The 20385-nt window shown below is 37.2% G+C and overlaps 1 protein-coding gene across 4 annotated transcripts in view; it reads left to right on the forward strand.

Annotated features, from left to right (window-relative positions):
- Positions 1–18257, forward strand: part of LOC126184414 (sulfate transporter-like) — a 476107-nt gene extending 457850 nt beyond the window's left edge. For all 4 annotated transcript variants that reach the window (XM_049926799.1, XM_049926802.1, XM_049926798.1 and 1 more), the window contains exons 10-14: positions 1605–1781; positions 2290–2562; positions 2934–3089; positions 8281–8407; positions 17987–18257. In XM_049926799.1, coding sequence (XP_049782756.1) covers positions 1605–1781; positions 2290–2562; positions 2934–3089; positions 8281–8407; positions 17987–18111 — 858 coding nt within the window. In that variant the 3' untranslated portion in view covers positions 18112–18257. The remainder of the gene's footprint in view (positions 1–1604; positions 1782–2289; positions 2563–2933; positions 3090–8280; positions 8408–17986) is intronic.
- Positions 18258–20385: the final 2128 nt, after the last annotated feature.

Genomic DNA, 20385 nt, shown 5'->3' on the forward strand with positions numbered 1-20385 from the left:
TCTTTGACACGGTGGTAATCGATAGTCAACCTTATCTTTGGTATGGATTATCACTGCTCATCACGTGTCATCTGAACCAGGCCCCCCTTTCTCACAATATATAAGTCGCTCTCAGACACCCAACCAGTCAGTCAGCAAGACTCAGCGGAGCAGCACCTCTGAGGAAGTCCAGCGCAGTTCTGGACGAAACGTAAGGAGCAGAAAATTTCTTGGACCACGACCTCACATCCCGGAAAGTATATCAACAGCCATGTCACCCGGTCATGAAAGCCTTCATTCTACATTCAGATTTATGTTGCATGTTGCCCATCGCCCATCGCTTGCAACACCTTTGTACATTCATGTTAAGTATTGTCAATCTGCTTTATAGAAATAAAACTACTAATGTTATTGCTTTGAATTGTTGTATAGCATTCCAAGAATGTAGCATCCCTTGTGCACCGTATACGAGACGAGTGAGAGCCAACACTGGAATTGCCCAAGTCCATCAGATGCACAATGGACATGAATGGATGCAGTTGATCAGACAGGGGGCTTACATACATGTCACCTGTCAGTGTCATATCTAAACGTATCAGGGGTCCCATATCACTTCAACTGCACATGCCCCACACCATAACAGAGCCTTCACCAGCTTGAACAGTCCCCTGCTGATGTGCAGTGTCTATGGATTAATGAGGTTGTCTCCATACCTGTACACATCCATCCACTTGATACAATTTGAAACAAGGCTCGTCTGACCAGGCAACATGTTTCCAGTCATCAACAGTCCAATGTCGGTGTCGACGGGCCCAGGAGAGCCATATAGCTTTGTGAAACTAGTAGTGTGAAAAATAATATAATAATAAAAATTACAAAAAATATATACAGTCTGGTTAAAAAATATCATTCTTAAAATTTATTGTGGCTGTGGGGTCCACACAGAGGAAAGTGATTGTTTAAATATTAACTTTTGTTTTTGTTTTCATTCTGCAAATAATAATAATATAATAATAATATTTATTATTTATTATTTATTTATTTTTTACCAGATTCATAAATCTACCCCTGTAAACTCTAACAGTAAGCTCCTCATATTTCTCTGGTGAAACTGACAGTAACTTTATAAAAATCTAAGTAAGTACTAGTACTTGTGTTTTCCGATAATTACTTGTGTTTACTTCAGTGTTAGCACAGGAGTTACTTTTTGCTTGGTTATGTAGCTAGATGTAATTAGTATTCTGTTGTTACCAGCTGAACTAAGTTACATGAACCAAATTAGTTCTTATGAAAATAAGAAAAGACATTTTTGAGAAATGTAGCCTGGGATACAGTTTAGTGCAGTGAGGGGGGTGGTGTGGGGGTGGGGGTGGGGGGTTGCGGAGGGAATTCAATGTGTTTGTTTTATGGATAGTTCTGGTTTCATCTCTATCATATGTAACCGCTGTATCTTTTAGATGAAGTATGAAGGCTTCTGTATTTTACCATCCTAATATATTTAAATTTATGTACATTGATACTTCCTTCATAAAACCACTGTGTATGTGTTAATCAAATTTTTATCTTGTACTGTATTAACACTTGACTGAAATAGTTCAAATTTTTAACTAAGAATTGTTTTCCAGGGAACTGCTAACATCTTTGGGTCCTTTTTTTCTTGTGTGCCATTTGCTGCATCATTATCTCGAAGTTTAATACAGCAAACTGTAGGAGGAAGGACTCAGCTGGCAAGTGTTGTTTCATGTCTCTTGCTGACTTTAGTGCTTCTTGTCATTGGACCTTTCTTTGAACCACTACCAAATGTGAGTATCTGTAGCTGAAACTGATTTTTAATTTATATTATCTCATTAAAGAACCATGTAATTAGATCTCCAAAGCTCTTTATATTTCCCAGTGATTTTAATTCGTGCAGCTACCATTGCCCACTATGGTTACTTGATATTTTTATGTGCTTGTTAGCCTTTTTTTAGAAACATTATTTACTTCTGTGATGAACAGTAATACTGCTTTCCAAAAATAGTCCTTCAAAGGTAATGAAAATAGAAACTGATGGACATAAGACTCTGGCAGACAAGAAATCATCTATGCAAAATTTCATTAATGTTTGGTCATACTGATTCAGAATATAAGTGTTTGACTGATGTTGTTACTTGACATAAGTAGTAGAGAAATATACTTGTCATTCTGTTCAAATAATAGATATGGCAATGATGATATGAATATCTGAAATCAAGTTCAAAAACTAGATTTTAAGCAGAAATTTAAGCAAAAAGTTTGTTCTAAATTGTACTCTCTCTTTTATGTTTACAGTGTGTTCTAGCTTCAATAGTTGTTGTTGCTCTTAAGGGGATGTTTATGCAAATCAAAGAAGTGCCAAAGATTTGGCATGAATCACGCAAGGAAGGTCTTATATGGATTGTCACCTTTTTGGCAGTTGTGTTTATTGACATTGATTATGGCTTAGCAATTGGAATAGCCCTCGCTCTTCTTTGTGTTCTGATTATGGGACAAAGGCCAAAAGTATACCTAATGGGCCATGTTCCAAACACTCACATATATCTGGATCTCAGCCGTTACCAAGCTGTAAGTTGTTATTTCTTTATTTCCTTTCGGATTATGTAACTTTCATTATTTATTATGAACAGTGAACAATCAAACATAGTTCAGGTAATTAAGGTGCCTCTGAAATATAGAAGAAACTATTCATTTCAGAAAATCATCAGGGTACAAGTTTTTTTTTATTGTCGGAAATAGCCACAAAACTCGGACAGTTTCTTGCATTAAGTGTGTCATTGTATCTGTGTGCCCCAGCACCTGCTATTGTTGCACGTGGAAATGTGATTACAGTGATAATTTACTATCTTTTGTTGTCCAATAGAGTCACAGTTAAGTTTAGTGTCCATAGGGTTTACTAATGCTGCATGTATGTATCACTTCGGTCATTTATTTTCCAGGCTGAGGCACTACCTGGAATAAAAATTATTCATATTGATGGTGGTTTACATTTTGCTAATAAAGATAATGTACGTTCCAAAATTTATAAGCTGCTTGGAGCTATACCTGAAGCTGGAAAGGATGGTGATTCTGAAAAGGCTAGCAATTCTGAAAAGGTACTGCAAGTTAATATATTTGAAGATCAAGTGGATGGATCTTTTTTTTTTTTTTGTGAGAGAGAGAGAGAGAGAGAGAGAGAGAGAGAGAGAGAGAGAGAGAGAGAGAGAGAGAGTATGAGTATCTTTTGCATTCTGCTGGTGTTTTGTTTAGGTAATAATAAGTTACACACATCAACAAGATTTTTGTTTTTATAAGTATTTGTGCCCTTGCATCACGGCAGACAAAAGAGACAATAGGATTATTTACAATGAATGTAGACGTCTTGTCTGAAGTTCCGCACGACTTGGCCGATGGGGAAGGAGACGCTGGATATAAAAAAAATGAATGTGAAGCAGAATCGTAAGAAGATAGTGAAACACATCCAAGAAGAATTCAGCAAAGACTATGGTTGCCAACTGATTCGGCTGAATCAGGTGAAGAAGACAGTGCACAGTGGTCAGACTTTGATTTACCAAGGACCAATAATAAATCGGAAGGATCCCCAGGTTCAAACATATTTCCCAAAGATACACAGAGTGTCAAGAATATTATAGAATTATATATTGGGAACAATCTATTTGAATATATTAGCAACAAAACCAACAAGTACTACAGTCAAAATTGCAATAGAAGGGAACTGGATTAAAAAAATGGCAAATTTGTCAATGTTACAGGATCCAAACTTAGAAAATGATTTGGGCTTGCTATCCTTACGGGAATTGTAAAAAAAAGCAAGGATCGATGATTATTGGTCAACAAATCCGTTTGATACACACACCGATATTTTGCAAAACTATGTCCCGTAACCGATTCAGACAAATATTATAATTTTTACACTTTTCCAACAGCAACAATAAACCTGATAATGCTGACCGGCTTGTCAAAGTGCAATTCATAATTATTTATTTTTCCAAAAAGTTTAAAGAAATTTTTACTCCAAGTCAAAACATCGCAGTTGATGAAGGAATGATACTGTGGCGTGGACAGTTAAATTTTAAATTTTTCAATCCGTCAGAAATTGCAAAATACGGCATACTCATTCAGATGCTGTGTGATTCGATTATGGGATACATTTCCTCATTCAAGATATAGTCCAGCTCTGGACAGTGTTTAGCAAAACCAGTGATGAAGCTATTGACACCTTCTGATGGAAAGTGGTATTACCTCTGCATGGATAATCATTATAACAGTGTAAAACTTTCAGAGAAGTTACTTGAAAAGAAAATTCAAGTTTGTGGAACAATATGGCAAAATAGAGGACTTCCAGAAAATTAAAGCAGGCAAAAGTCAATGTGCTTGAAGCTTGTCATCAATGGAAAGGTGACAAGTGGCCAGTGACAAGACAAGTAATCTGAATTAGCACTGCTGGCGCAAAGCGAATAAATTGGTACAAGATGTGTGGACGGCAAAGTGTTAACAACCAGTGTGTGAATGCAAGCATGCAAATGTGCACGCATTGTGTTGCACAGATGTGATGTCAGCTTGTGGGATGGAGTTCCATGCCTGTTGTACTTCATCAGTCAATACAGGCATGGTTAATGGTTGTTTTGGATGATGCCAGAGTTGTCATTCAATGATGTCCCATATGTGCTTGACTGGAGACAGATCTGGTGATTGAACAAGCCAAGGAAACATGTCAACATTCTGTAGAGCATATTAGGTTACAACAGTGGTATGTGGGAAGCATCATCCTGTTGGAAAACACCCCGTGGAATGCTGTTCATGAGTGGCAGCACAACAGGTTGAATTACCAGACAGATGTACAAATTTGCAGTCAGTGTGCATGGGACAACCATGAGAGTGATCCTGTTGTCATACAAAATCGCACCCCAGACCATAACTCCAGTGTAGGTCCATGTGTCTAGCCCGCACACAGGTTGGTTGCAGGTCCTCAACCAGCCTTCTTCTAACCAACACATGACCATCACTGGCACTGAGGCAGAACCAGCTTTCATCAGAAAATACAACAGGCTCATTTGACGCCACTGAAGTTGCAAATGGCAGGGGTTTGGGGTCAGTGGAATGCATGCTACGGGGCATCTGGCTCAAAACCATCCTTCAAGTAACCAGTTTGTAACAGTTTGTTGTGCCACTGTGCTGTCAACTGCTGCTTAAATTGCTGCTGCAGATGCAGTACAATGAGCCAGAGCCAATACCAAACATGATGGTCGTCCCTCTCAGTAGTGCCACATGGCTGTCCTTAGCCCAGTCTTCTTGCGACTATACGTTCTCATGATCACCACTGCCAGCAGTCATGTTCAGTGACTACATTTCTGCCAAGTCGTTCTGCATTAACCACAGAAGGAACACCAAGCTTCTTGTAGCCCTACTACATTTCTGCCAAGTCGTTCTGCATTAACCACAGAAGGAACACCAAGCTTCTTGTAGCCCTACTACAGGGCTTCATTCAAACTCAGTGAGGTGTTGATAATGATGTCTGTGTCACCTTAAAGACATTCTTGACTAACATTGATTCATCGCATCCAATCTCAAAGGTAACTAATGCCCATGACCTTACAGCACGTATTTAAAGCAAGCCTGAATTGCATCCTCATAGTGGTGCTACTAGTGTCACTCTTATGTGACCCCAGAAACCTCAGCTAGAAGCAAATAATAGCAGTATATGGACAGTCATACACACAGCGCAGCATTGTTATGTTTTGCAGTTCCATATAAAAATCACAAATTACTTTCCAGTGCCCGACCTACTATAAGGGGCAATCAAGAAGTTCTATTTGGGGGCGCTGCTGTAGCATATGTTCAATGTAACATGACTCCAATGCAGGTATATAAGCACTGACATGTAGGCAAAGGATTAGTTTGTCATGTGTGTCTCTCTGACATGCATGCAGTAAATGCGGGTACGGGAACTATGGTGATGTTACTACCAAATGTGTCCAAACAGGACCAATGTGCTGCAATTCTTTTCTTGGCTGCTGAAGGACAAGCACTGGTAGACATTCTAACAACCCTACCACAACAAAGGTCAAAATTTTAATAATGATTGTGGTGTTGCTCACCCTGCTAAATACTGCATTATCGGGCAACAACAGTTATATTATGTGGCAGGTGTCATTAGAGCACAGTTAATAGTCATTTCATGTAATAATGAAAAAACTAGGCACTCATCTTTTTGTGTTTCCCACGCTGGTCTCGTCATAAAATCATGGCTCAATCGTTGAAAATCTAGGTGGTTATGATTCCAAGCTTGGATGCAAAGAGGCCTAGGTTTTATTCTGCTATATTCAAAAGTTTTGTAGATGCGCTTCACAAACCATTCATGGAGATTAAACCTTTCAAAGTTAGCAAAATAGTGATGTAAAAAAAATAATCAGTACTCCGAATTTAAGTTACACTACCTTTTAATTGCTTTTATTGCAATATCATGTAACACACAAAACATCACTTCACAATACAAAACATACTTGAAAACATCTTCCTCACATTTTATAAGCCAACTACAGTATGCATCTTTCCAACATGATGTCCAAGACTTGACCTTCTCAAGATCCGACTCTTTAACAACTTAACAACTAACTAACTGATAATCGCTTACGCGCCCAAAAATCAGAGTTACAAGTACGTCAAAGACCATAGTGACAAAAGAAAGAATACACATAAGAATAATATCGTTGCAATATAAACATATCAATGCATCACAAATGAAATCAAATCTGAATGCTGTCTCAGAAATATGTTAACCACTTTACAGAAACACGGTAGAATATTATTGGTATTGAGAGGTTCAGGTGAGGTGCTGTGATGGTTACGTAATTCAAGTACCATTACAACATCCACTAGAGAATGAACAATGTGTATGGGGCAGCACATCTGTCAAAAACCACTGTTGTGAATAGTGTGCCAAGTTCTGTGCTGGTCATGATTAGACACAAGAGGCAGGTTGATATAGGAGGCCAGCCTCATCCATTATGGTCAAGTGGGACATGACTGAGCACTTGTCATATAATCCTGATCATTCCCCATGTGATTATCAGTCCCTTAAAGAAGGCCGTGAAGGGGTGATGGTTCGTATTGAACAAGTATGCGCAGTGGGCAGTTACATACTTCTTCACACAGCATGACACGGTGTTTTACCAAATGGGTATCTTCAACCTTGTGTGCTGGTGGGATGATTGCCTCAGTGCTCACGATGATTTTGCCTGATTAGCATACCGATGCTGGACTGCACTGCCAAATATCATTTTTTTATTTTATTGGACATTTCAGGTAGGTGATAAACAGCTATTGAGATTACATTTTTTTTACTTATAATCCCAGAATAGTACATCTTATTATTCTTCAGTATTTACCACAATAATGGAAAGTTCTTGGTAGAATATAAATTATGGAAAGAATGAAGGTAATAACTTATGCTATAGTTGAGTGGTTAATAGGAACTTACAAAAGATCACTCAATGCCTCAACTGTATGGTGAGTTGTTACCTCTACTCCTTCCAGTATTCACCAGTTACTTCTTTTCTTCAGGAGATTTAGCTTTTGTTTCTGTGCACAATGGTTTATATATTTAATGAACTGATTATCATTTTTTTTCTATAGAAGCTAATTGCTGATGTTAATTATCTAACTGCATCCACATACACAAGGGTCCTATGTTACAAGTACATTGTTGTACAAAAGGTAATTTATGGAAGCAATAAGAATCACAATTTCACTCAGTTCTGTTGTCTCTCAGTACTGCAGCATGTCTTGCAGGACAGGAGAGAAACACTGAGGAAATGGGGAGAGGGGAAGAGCGAGAGAGAGAGAGAGAGAGAGAGAGAGAGAGAGAGAGAGAGAGAGAGAGAGAGAGAGAGAGAGAGAGTGTGCGTGTGTTATATATCCAGTGGTTACCTTTACTACTCCTGTTCTGTGAAATGCACTGAAACTGGCACTTGTAGTTCTGATCAATAATATTCTTTGATGTGTTTGACAATGATATATTGTTGTAATGAAGTTTTTTAGAGATTAGACAACATACCACTTCTGCACTTCAGCATTCTATTGACTGATGTTTTTTTCATTATGAACTGGTTGTCACCATTATCAGCTCTTTAATATTTCATTAACATTTGTTTATAATATCAAATAAAGATACATACCCTATTTTCTCATGGCTAGAATTTACAGGGTTATTAATGACAGTTTCTGGGAATTTGTATATTCTTTACTCTATTAACAAATATAATCGTTGTTTTTGTTTCTGTGTAGGTTTACTGTGTGATTCTTGACATGATGTCAGTCACCTTTGTGGACCCCTCATCTACAAAAACACTCTTAGCAATTTTTGCAGACCTTGAGAGTAAAGCAGTCTTATTTTGCATAGCAGACTGTTCAGGTAAGTCATGGAACACTATCACCTTTGTGTGTACAATCTGGTATTTATTTATTTATCGTATTATTGCTTACAATTTTGACATGCACCACCTGGAATCTAATGCGGGTCAGATTTTCTCATAGCTACAGAAAGTTGTATACAAGTACTTGTAACATGCACATCAAGATTAGTAATTTAAGCATTTTTAATAATTACTGAAATTAATGATAAAGGGAATATAAGATTAAAAAAAAATTAAATAAAAAGGGAAAACATCCAAAACCCGTAAAACATTATACTACACTTATTAATCATCTACTGAGTCACCAGTTGCTGGGGACAGCATACTAAATCTCTATATTTGGAGTTCCAGGAATCCCAAGCCTTCCCCAAGCAACCACAAATCCACTATGCATCAGCCCTGAGATAGGACTGCAGGTGAGCTAGTGTCATCTTCCACAGTCCCAGTAGAGTCAACCAACGAAATCTAACAGATTCACCACATTACCACCCTCACAGTCTGCTCTTGCTGGGAGACCCATGTATGTCACCTTTAAGTTCCCATTCATTCTGCTGCTTCTGCCATGGATGCCACATTTGTTGGTCACATATCCACTACTTCTGTTCTTCCTCTGTGTAGAAATTAATTGTGGTGTCTGTGAATCCTCACTCACTGTATTCAATTCAGCATTATCACTTAAAATTGTGTTTCTCTTAGGCTCTAAATATTTTATAAGTTCCCTTCCAAATATCTTATTTGCTACCTCATTCACCTGATACCATTTGTCTTTGTCTCTAACAATGTTACTTAGTGTCACTTAGTGTCAGTTATCTGAGTCCACAAATTTTTGTAGGCTGGCCATTCTAGTACAATATGATGTGGTGTACCAATGTCACCACATGCACACACATTTGTTGGATGTGTATTTATCCCATATAAATGTTCAGGGTATGGTCCATGGCCTGTCAGGCACTCAATAATGCCTCTAGATGGATTTACATGCTTCATAAACATCCTCTCCTTGATGTTTGGAAATTTACCCTAAGCCCTGTGATCTGTTGTGATAGTGTAGCAGTCTCTTTGCCACTTGTGCACTTTCTGTTATTTTAATTCTTGTTTGGTTGTTATTTCCAGACCCATTATGTCTCTCATCTTGGGAAGGTTCCCTTTGTGAAGCCATTAGTGAGACCCTCTGTATCTGACTGTAATATTCATTGGACACACTTCTAATATGACTAATAGTGCCTCCACTAATGTTGTCCCAAAGATTCCTGTGAGCCTCAGCAGCATATTCCTCTGTGTACACCTTAGGATTAACTTGTATTGATTATATCACAATTTGTGTGCCCAAATGTCACTGGCAGATCCTGTAATAGCAGTGAGGTTTGCCTAAGCTGTTGCAAAGGGATCTTAAAGTCATTAGTATGCATAATTGATTGATGGCATCCTTGCCATGCACTAAATTGTTTTATGGGGATGTTAGCATTTATATAATTTAATCAATTTTTTAGCCAGAGTAAATACAGTTCTTTTTGCAGAGTCTTTTGACTCTTACCAACACTTCAACATTTGTCTAATGTTGTATGCCTGGATTGAAGGTTTTCTTGTGTTATAATGCTAGATAATGAAATAGCATAAATATAAATACTATGAATTATATGTATATGAAAATAGTCGATACAGGGGTAGACAAAATATCGAAACACCAAAAACACAAAATATTAGGCCCTACCATGCCTAATACAAAGTAGGAAACACATTGGCATTCAGAACAGCTTCTTGTTATCTCAGAATGGGTAAATACAGGTCCTGTATATTTTTCAGGGAAATCGTATACCATTATTCCTCCAAAATAATGGCAAGTTCGGGTACTTTTCCTCAAAGTAGACTACAAGAGTTCGGTAATATTGAGATGTGTTGACTGTGGTGGCCAGGGGAGATGCACAAGTTTATCCTCATTATCACAAATGCAGTCCTGGATGATGCAAGCTGTGTGTCATCTTAGAATACTGCATCACCATTGGGGAATAAACATTGTACCATAGGATGGACCTGATCAGCCAAAATTGTCACATAATCCTGGGCAATAATGCAACCATGAGACTAACCATGCATCCCATGTGATACCAAAATATGGCTGCCAAAATTATTACCAAATCTCTGTCACATTTCCATTTCATTCTTGGGATGTAAACTTGGACAAATGTTGGTAACAGTGTAGATCAAGACTCATATGACCAAATGACTTTCTTCGATTGGTGCCTAGTCTGGGTTTTATGGCTTTGGAACCACATTTTCCTGTTATGGGCATTTATATAACTGATGAGTGCCTCTGGAATTCCAGATTGGCCAGCAGTCCTCTGCTTATGAAACTCCCTAAATGTTGATTTGGTGCTGTCAGGATTTGCAAGTGTGATTGGCAATTCTGCAGTGACTTTTGCAGCTGTCCTCATCTTATTTTTTGTCACAATCCTCTTCATTGACCATCAATAACAATAATACAACACACACTTTCATTTTCATTGTGACTTAGCGGATGATGTTTTTTTTTACCTTTCTTGTATGCAGTATAAATCTGTAGTATGGCACCTCTTGAAACACCAAACACTCTGGCCACCTTGGTTATGAAAGCACTAACAACCTGCCCACATTTGAATTCACCAGCTACACAGAACATTGTTTTGACCACAACTATCGCTTGCAATGTATTGATGACACTGTACTGATGCCGTCACATACAACAGCACAATGTAGAGACTTGGCTAGCATCTGAATCTATGGTAAAGCATAAATTTCTCATGGTGTTTCCATATTTTGTTCTAAACCATGTAGGTATTTTAAAAAGGATGATTATTTGTTGCACTTCTGCGCTGTCTCTCCTTCAGACAGCAAGCAAACTAATCAACAAACATGTAATATGCCCCTTCCCCCTTCTTTCTATTGGCATTTTGGGGACTAGGTGGATTGAAGTAAACAGTGGACAACTCTAAAGACAAAATTGTGATGAAGAAATTATTTTGAAATGTTGAAAGTTAGAAAGTAAACATGTTTTTAATTAACAATCATGAAAACCACTCTGCATGTTGGCAACAGTGCAGACATATCGTACATATCTACATTGATTTTCAACAGATTCACAATTTTAAACAATTACTGCTTGTCTTAACATAAGTGAAATGTGAAGGGATGACTAACAACATGTCCAATGAATTTACAGTGTCACAGTATGAAGACATAAATGAGTCCATGGTTCTATCTATTAATGCAACAGGTGCCAGCACACATGGCAGAATCAGACATGTATGTGAGATTTTAAGAGTATTTTTCCCATTCTCACATTTCCAATAAATACACAATATAGCAATATGCTGTATAATCTAGTTTATTAGGCCCACCACTGTGAGATGATTGTCATGGATGAACCTTGTTGTGTTTCACATGTTATCCAGTTGTTATTCACTGTGGAAACATTTCAAAGGATTGTTTCTAATTATGTCAAGAGTGGAAATAACATTTGTGGGTTCGTCTGCACCATTTCTTCATTCCTTACATAATCTTTTCTTAGTTCAATGAACTCAGCCACAGAAGAAAAAATAAGATATTCACTCAGAGCACCCACCAGTAATTATTAGTGATAAAAATAGATTTTGTTTTAAAGAGTAAGTGGATTGGGTGACTGTTGTGTACCTAATGGACATACCAACACAATCAGTATTCATGTCCGTCTCAAGATTTTGCAGTGGGATAATGTTTGCAACATGTGGTGACTGTTCCACATACTACTTAGATGGCCTAGTTTAGGCTATGTTCATGTGTGATAACCTGGAGTGCCTGAGCTGGGAACAGATTTTATTTGCTTCTGTCACCAATATCGGCTTCTATGTTGGAATATGTATTTCAAAGAATAAGGATATTGGTTTAACCACATGAATGACGAGGATGATAAAAATCCGTAGGAGGCTGGTGTGAGTGTTAGGATGGGGGAAGTCACTAATAAGATGAAAATGAAGAAAGGTGAGATGTGGGCTGTTGAGATAAAACAGATGATAGTGATCACTGTCAATAGTATCCCCATTTTGAATTCATTAAGATCTAGTGGGGCCTGCAAGAAATGTGCTGATCTTGAAATAGAAATCTATTTAGGTGGAACAAGTGTATTGCAACAGGCTGCCATAGTAGAATTGCACTGAACCCTTATTTTAACAAGAGAGTTGTAACTTGCAAAGAACTAGTACACACCACCATACTACAACTGGAGGTGGCCTGGGTATCTTTCATAATGTGTTACAAGATCCTGAGAGACGAAGTGGATTTGGTGCATCTGCTTTGTGTGTCTGCCACAGCCAACTATGTAATACAGTTTTTTTCTTTTCTATACACCAATGCTTCAGTGTTTCCAGTCTTTCCACTGGCCTTCAGTCACTGTTGGAGCAGTCCTTAACATTTTGTGGTTGAAAGCTGGAAACAGCACTGACAGATGTCATGGATTCTCTCTTGCCATATTAGTAGTTTTGGACATTGTGAAAACTGTAAATGGAGAGTTGGAGAAAGTAGTGACTTCAGTTCAAAAAAAATATTTGTGAAATCTTATGGGACTTAACTGCTAAGGTCATCAGTCCCTAAGCTTACACACTACTTAACCTAAATTATCCTAAGGACAAACACACACACCCATGCCTGAGGGAGGACTCGAACCTCCGCCGGGACCAGCCGCACAGTCCATGACTGCTGCGCATTAGACCGCTCGGCTAATCCTGCGCTCAGTTCTTGACACTCAGGTGTTGCTTGTCTGTAGTGATGATGCTTTCATTCGTCTAGAGGTGCTATCCCATATTCTGAATCCAATGAGGCACTGGAAGTGTCAAATGTTTGGTCACACTATATTTGCTTATGGAGGCAAAGCAATGTGTTCTCACCTGATCCACATGTCAAGATGATCATATTCTTCCCCTGCAGGTTGCGAGACATTTATCAGATGTTGTGTAAGTACTGTGTTCTTTCCCAAGAAGTTCTTTCAGAAACAACATTACTAAATGAACATATTATGAAATAGCAAGCAAAGCATTTAAAGCAATACATCCCTCAGTGTCTGCAGTATTACTTCCTTTAGCTCTGAAGATTGTTGCAAAGCTGTTTAGTGGAACACAGAGAAAATGTGATCATTAAGCAGATACCATCAGTGCCTGCCAAGTAATGCTTGTAGACACGAGCTATGAATTTCATTGATCACCACCAATTAAACCAAACCAAAGGCAAAGGCAACTAAACAAGTTTCTGGACAGGAGCCCCATCAGACATAAGCAATGTTTCTCCATCTCCAGCCCCATCCCATTTTCCCAAAAAAGGAACACAGTTTAAGTGCAGGCTTCCAAATACTCCATCAACTGAGAATGGTCTTGAAATGAAGCTTACCCTTTCCACATTTTGCACCCATTGCTAAAACATGATGATGAAGATGAATGGAATGCAAATGAGTGTGGGAAGTGTAGAATAATTAAAGCACTCTACAAAGAGAAGATCTTTATGCTTCTGTTGTCAGAAAAGAAATTTTACAAGTACTGTTGCACCTATACTAAGAAGACAATCTGTGCAGAATGGATGCTCTTGATGACAGGAGAGAGGTAGGATAGGAGTGCTTGTTAAGGACATGTACCACTTATCAAGAGGTCACACTTGCAACCAGACCAAAAGCAGCTGTTGTAAGGATGTACATGACACTGAAGAATATTGTGATCTTTTACCTGTCATTGCATGACTATCTGAGAATGTCAGACAACTGCCCCATACATTCTTAGTATCATGTTACAGAGAGCATCATTCTCACAGAGGAATGAGGTGTTCTCAGCAAATCACCTGCTGTTGTGAAAAATGCTCTGTGAGGATTTGATAATGATTTTCACTGTAGTGACCAGTTCCCAATATGAAACTATAGTGCCTGCAACTAAGCTAACTGTATGTTCAGCTGGATGAATGGAATACTGTATTTACAACTGGCTGTGTTTCAACACTGCAACAATGTCTGGCATATGAAGATCACATTACTAATCTGATCACCAAGTTGTTGAAGCATCCATCCAAAATTCGGCCTATGAGCATAGAAGGCAGTTTGTTCATAGTGTGGCTGGATGGCATTGCAAAGATTCATTAGAAAAAAACGTTACAACCCTTCCAATTGTAATAGTGGAGGCCAAGATTAGTTAGTTAGTTACTTTCCTGTTCCATAGATTATTTCCACAGTAAATCATAATGATGTGGAATAAGTCACTCCACATTAGAAATTATTTCATAAATATGCCTACATGTTGATCATTTACTATTTTATTATTATTATTATTAAATAGACAGATGTGAATTAGTAATTCCTATCCTCCAAAGTTCACAAATTACAGTAATAGAAATTCTTCTATGAAAGAGGAGAAACTTTTTAAGTTTGTTTTCAGATTTTAGTTTGCTGTCTATCAGTTATTTTATATCACTGGATAAGTGATCAAAAATTTTAGTTCCAGCATTGTACAGCCCTTTTTGTGTTAAAGACAACCTTGATGTCGAGTAATGAATATAATTTTTATTTTTATGTCTACAGGACGACTGTGGGTGAGCACCACATCTTCTTATAGCATATTTTTGAGCAGTGAAGACTTATTTTCATAAAGCTGACTTACCCCAAAATATTATTCAATATAACATTGTTGAATGAAAATATGCAAAATATGTCAACTTACTGATTTGTATCTCTCTAAGATTTTTGGTGGTTCTAAGTGCAAATGTGGCTGCACTATGTTGTTTTAGAAGTTGCAAGATGTGCTTTTTTCCAGTTTAAATTGTCATCAATATAGAGACCTATGAATTTTGAAGTTTGCACACTATTTATTATTTCATCACCACGTGTTACACTTATCATTGGTGTAGTACTCCTATAAGTACAGAACTGAATATATTGTGTCTTTTTAAAATTGATAAGACCATTTAAAGAAAAACAGTCAGTGATACTTTTAAGAACCCCATTCAGCATTTCTTCTGTTGCTGTATGTTGGCTTGGATTGATTACAATACCAGTTTCATCTGCAAAAAGGACTAATTCTGCTTTTTTGTATTAGATGGAAGATTGTTTACATACATGAGAAACAATAGCAGACCTAAGACAGAGCCTTGCAGAACCCTTACATAATATGAGCAGACTCAATTCAATTATTCACCACTTTTAGATGAGATCACAACCCCAGGATAGAAGCAAACCTTTGGGCTCCAGTCCATCATAGTTAAAAATATCTTGGCTTATGCATAACTTTAGTCCAGCCTTTGTAGTATTTGCTGACTGTGTAATAATTTATGTAATATGTTTAAAATGGTCATTGACATAATTGTACATTAAGCTATGGATCAATACCTTAACAAGTTGAGATGATTATCTTTGCCTTGTCATCATGTTGATCTGTGCATTATCATCTTTGGGAATCAGTAATGTATATGAAAATGGGCTTATAACCCAAAATCTAGGTTTTGCAATAACATTAATAATAAATTGTGAAACAAGGCTAAAAACAGTGTTTGTTTAGCTATATAATTCCTTTCCAATCAGAAGAATCACCTCTGATTACATGGCTGAATTACTAAGTTCAACTTTCTGCGTTGGTTGGCTACTCTATCAATCCCATAAAACTTCAACTTATCTAGAAGAGCATTGTGATTCACAGGAAATACAAGTCAGCACTATTTTGTTATTTAATACGTGTAAAATTTGGTGAGCGAACATGTAAATGGCATTTGCAGTAGAGCAATTCTTCTGAAATCCAAACTGATTTACTGAGAATATTATAGTTGTTCAGGTGATGTACTGTTCTAGGATACATCACTTTCTCAAAAATTTTGGAAACTGTCAGTAGTGAAACAGGTTGGTAGTTATTGACATCTCTTATCAATTTTCTTAAAGAGGGGTTTAATACTGTTATATGGCTTATATATCTGTACATAGATGCTGGAACTTAGAGTTCATGGTAGTCAAGTGGCTAGCATTCGAGTGTGTATGAGGTGACGATTTGGCTCCTGCTCAAACATATTTTTTTCATCACTGGTCATATTATTTAATTTATATGACATTTGAGAGGTAATATAATTAAAAAAAAACATGTTTATTTATTTGCATGAAGTTTTAGTGAATTTCATGTTATTTGACTACTTACCATTTTTAGTTAAATTTAATTATTAGAAGAAACATATTTATAACTATTGACAAGTAAACGAAGAAACACATTGCGTTTTCCCGAAAATGTATGCCTGTTGTGATTTGCGAAATCCCTTGTACATGCGATCTGGTAAGATACCTGGAACTGCTTTGCACCTCGATGCTTCAAGCTGCAGTCACAGAGCTAGGCACCATCTACCAGTTAACCTGCATAAAGGTGAGACGTTGAAAATGTAGCAAGAATGAATAATGTAGGCGCAAATTTTTTGGATATCACAGAATTTACACTTGTACTACAAAAATGAAGGTGACTCCCTGTTCTTTGACTACTGCAGGTAACAAATGTCATGAAGATTTGAACCATCATCTCATACACAACCCTCTTACAAAGCACAAATGCTAACCACTTGACCTCACTGACTTCTTATGGCTGGTACCTTTGCACAGATACATCAATTACATAATACACGTGTAAAACTTCTCTTGCAATTTTTTTGGAAATTGCCATAGTAGTGCACCTTACTACTTGAATATTATGTTGTTTTGCTGGCCTACCAAAGTTTGAAGTAAATCTATGACCCCATTGTCAAGGCCTCCTCTTGTCAGTATTATTGAGCCCTTGTGGTCTACTCAGGAGAGAAAGGATGCATGATCACTATTCATCGTCATCATAGTTAACTGAAGTTGCCACTATTTTGCAGGAAGAATGGTATAAGATTTGCTTTAAAACCATACAGGATCTGTATTTATCCATTTTGAAATGATGGGAAGCTGTTTCAAATGCCAACGGTTATCCTACATCATATAAGACTTGATAATGTGTTATGTTTTTCATGTTTTTATATTTTTGACCATCCCCTGTATAATGCACAAAAATAGTTAAACATGTTTTAAAAGACATGCTGTTCCTCATTTAAAACCTGATAAGGTTTCCCCAGTGTTACTTAACTTTAATAAGAACAGACATATACATGTTTCAACATGTTAATTCTATGACAATTAATTTCAAGCTGTTACTGGAAATCTTGAGTATAGGAAATTTAAATTTAAGTTTACAGACACCAGACAAGTTAATGTGCTAGTGTAATCTCTGTCTCAGATCTCTCTGCATAAAAAATAATGTTGCTTACTTTTCATTTTATTGCCTTGATTATTTAGACTGAATTTCAAGAGTGATAGGACTCACTGTTAAATTTATTGAATGTTTTAAGCTCTCTCTCTGATTAGCTGCTGTAAAACCTGTCTAGTTTGGGACAATTATCAGATATAATAGTATTTTTAATCTGACTTTTACTGATTGTCATCACTACTATGTATTATAGGCAGTAAACATGAATTTTATAGTGGTCAGAAAAAATCAGTGATAAATCAGTTTTCTGTTGTTTGCTTTATATTTAACGTGCATCTTCTTTTACAGCAACTGTTTATGAAAGGCTGGTTCACTGCAGCTTTTTTGAAGACTTTCCAGAAACACAAGTGTTTCCAACGGTTCATGATGCTGTGCTGTATGCAAATCAAACAGTTCCTACTGAAAATAGGTGACAAAGGTTGAACAAGCAGAGAACAATGTGTGTGTCCTACAATTAGATTCTAGGTTCCTGTAGGCTGTGAAAACAAATGTACTTAAGAATGTGAAAACTATTTATATTTTATAATGGCCAACGACAGAAAATACAATTTTTGTTTGTAACAAAAGTGTTCATTTAATATTAGCATTATGTTTTCTATTATCCTTATGATGATGTAAGTAATTTCACCTCTCTACATGTCCTTAGCCTTGTTTGTCTCACAGCATAACAAAAACCAGCAAACAAATTAATGTGCTGACTAGAAGACAGGTTTGTGTGTGAAACAAACCTCTTTAAGTTGGTTTGAGGTAATGTGATCCTGTGACAGTGTAGCTTTGACAGCAGGGGTGAGAGCTGCAGTCTCTCTCTGTACATGGCCTGACAGTACACTAAAACAGAAGAGACTATTATTGTAACTGAGTACTGAAGATCTGTAAATGTTTCTTAGAATAAGTCTTTACTGCAGAAGGCCTCAAAATTCTTGTCAATTTTTGATAACTTTTTCATCAGGCCAGAGCATTTACAGTAGCAGTGATAAATTTGAGAAACGTTTGCAGAATATGCCAGACATTGATACACTATATTTAAATTTTGGGGCCCACATAAAACTTGTAAATAAGTGTTCGTCCAAATCTAAAATTGCTAGTGTTGATATCTTTGAGATAAACATGAGTATTTGTAAAAAGGATGATATAGATAATAAACTTAAGTCTACAAATATATCAACTGCATGTAGGTTCAGTCATTTGGTAAATTCTGGCATTATCTTAAAAGTAGGTCCTTCCACCTGGAAGGTCAGAAATTGCAAACTTCAGAGAACACACTACAATGAAAACACCACAATAGTTTGAAGAAATTTTATACATCTTGAAAAGTTAGAATTCTGTATGAAGCAGATCATATGAAACTTGCAAAATACTTCTAAAAGTGCTGTATGAAAACTACCTGCATGAAGCTTTTGCTGGCGCTGACTGTGGAAGTGATCACAATTTGCTGTCCACCAAAATGTGGATTATGCTCAAATACACTGAAAAGAGCAGAGAAAAACGACTAAAATTCACAAACATGAAGCTCTTTGGAAATTTGGCAAGCTCATAGGGCCAAGACTTCACATCAGTCATGTCACACCAACATCACAAACATGGGAACAAATGGAGGAGGTTGTTTCCTCATCACTGTCAACATCAGAATGAACAAATACTTAAAAACATTCTTGTATGTCACAGTCTGCATTACAATTAATTCAAGAGAGAAGTGATTGGAGAGAAGTGTTTGGAAGAAAACTGATATCCATACTACCCAGGGTCAAGGCAGATATAAGAACTTGTGCAGAGAGATGAAACAGAATGTTGAGAATGGCAACCCATTCAGAGACAAGGAATATGTTGGTGTGAGGTGAAAAGTTGGCACTGTGATGAATTGTATTTTGGAATTAGCAACAGTATGGACAATCAAGGAGTGGAGCAACTTACATCGAACCCTAAAATCTTACCCAGTGAAGTAGAGAACATAATTCAACATCTGAAGAACTATAAATCCCATGTTTACCTCTAAGGTCTTGGGAGATTATCAAATAAATGCTACAGGAAGGTGTTGATGTGCTGCATTCATTGTGGACAAGAATACGGGAAACAGTGGAGTGGCCAGAAGGCTAGTCAAAGCCTCTCTTCATCCCACTACACAAGAAAGGGTCAATGAGGAACTGCTCTAGCTACAGAACTATTGCTCTCATATTCCATGAAGCAAAATGTTGTTCTACATCTTTAAGCAGCATTTGAAGCTGTACATTCAGCTTCACATACCAACAGAGCAAACTTTTTTTTCAACGTATGACAAATAACCGAGAAATCATGAGCATTGTGTGTTCCTGTTTCATATGGTTTCTTGACTAAAGGAAACCCTTGACTGTATTGTCTGGAGAAAGTTGTGGCAGGTTCTTGCAGAGTTCAGTGTTCCACCACACTTGAGAGTATTGGTCATAAGTGTATACAACAATCGCTTCACAGCTGTGAGGACAAGTGCTGACATGTCTGATTTCATTAGTGTATCAAAGGGCCTCAGACAGATTTGTGTCCTATCATGCCAACATCAGTGGACAGCATGCTTTTAGATGCACTTGATAGTTGGACTACAGGCATCTCAATTGGTGGTAGAACTATTAACCTCCAATTTACTGATGACACCATATTTTTAGCAATCAGCAAAGATGAACATGCTGAGCTACTAACAAAAGTAAAGGACATTAGAG

This window comes from Schistocerca cancellata, chromosome 4, assembly GCF_023864275.1.
Source record: "Schistocerca cancellata isolate TAMUIC-IGC-003103 chromosome 4, iqSchCanc2.1, whole genome shotgun sequence".
In the NCBI taxonomy this organism is placed as follows: Eukaryota; Metazoa; Arthropoda; class Insecta; order Orthoptera; family Acrididae; genus Schistocerca; species Schistocerca cancellata.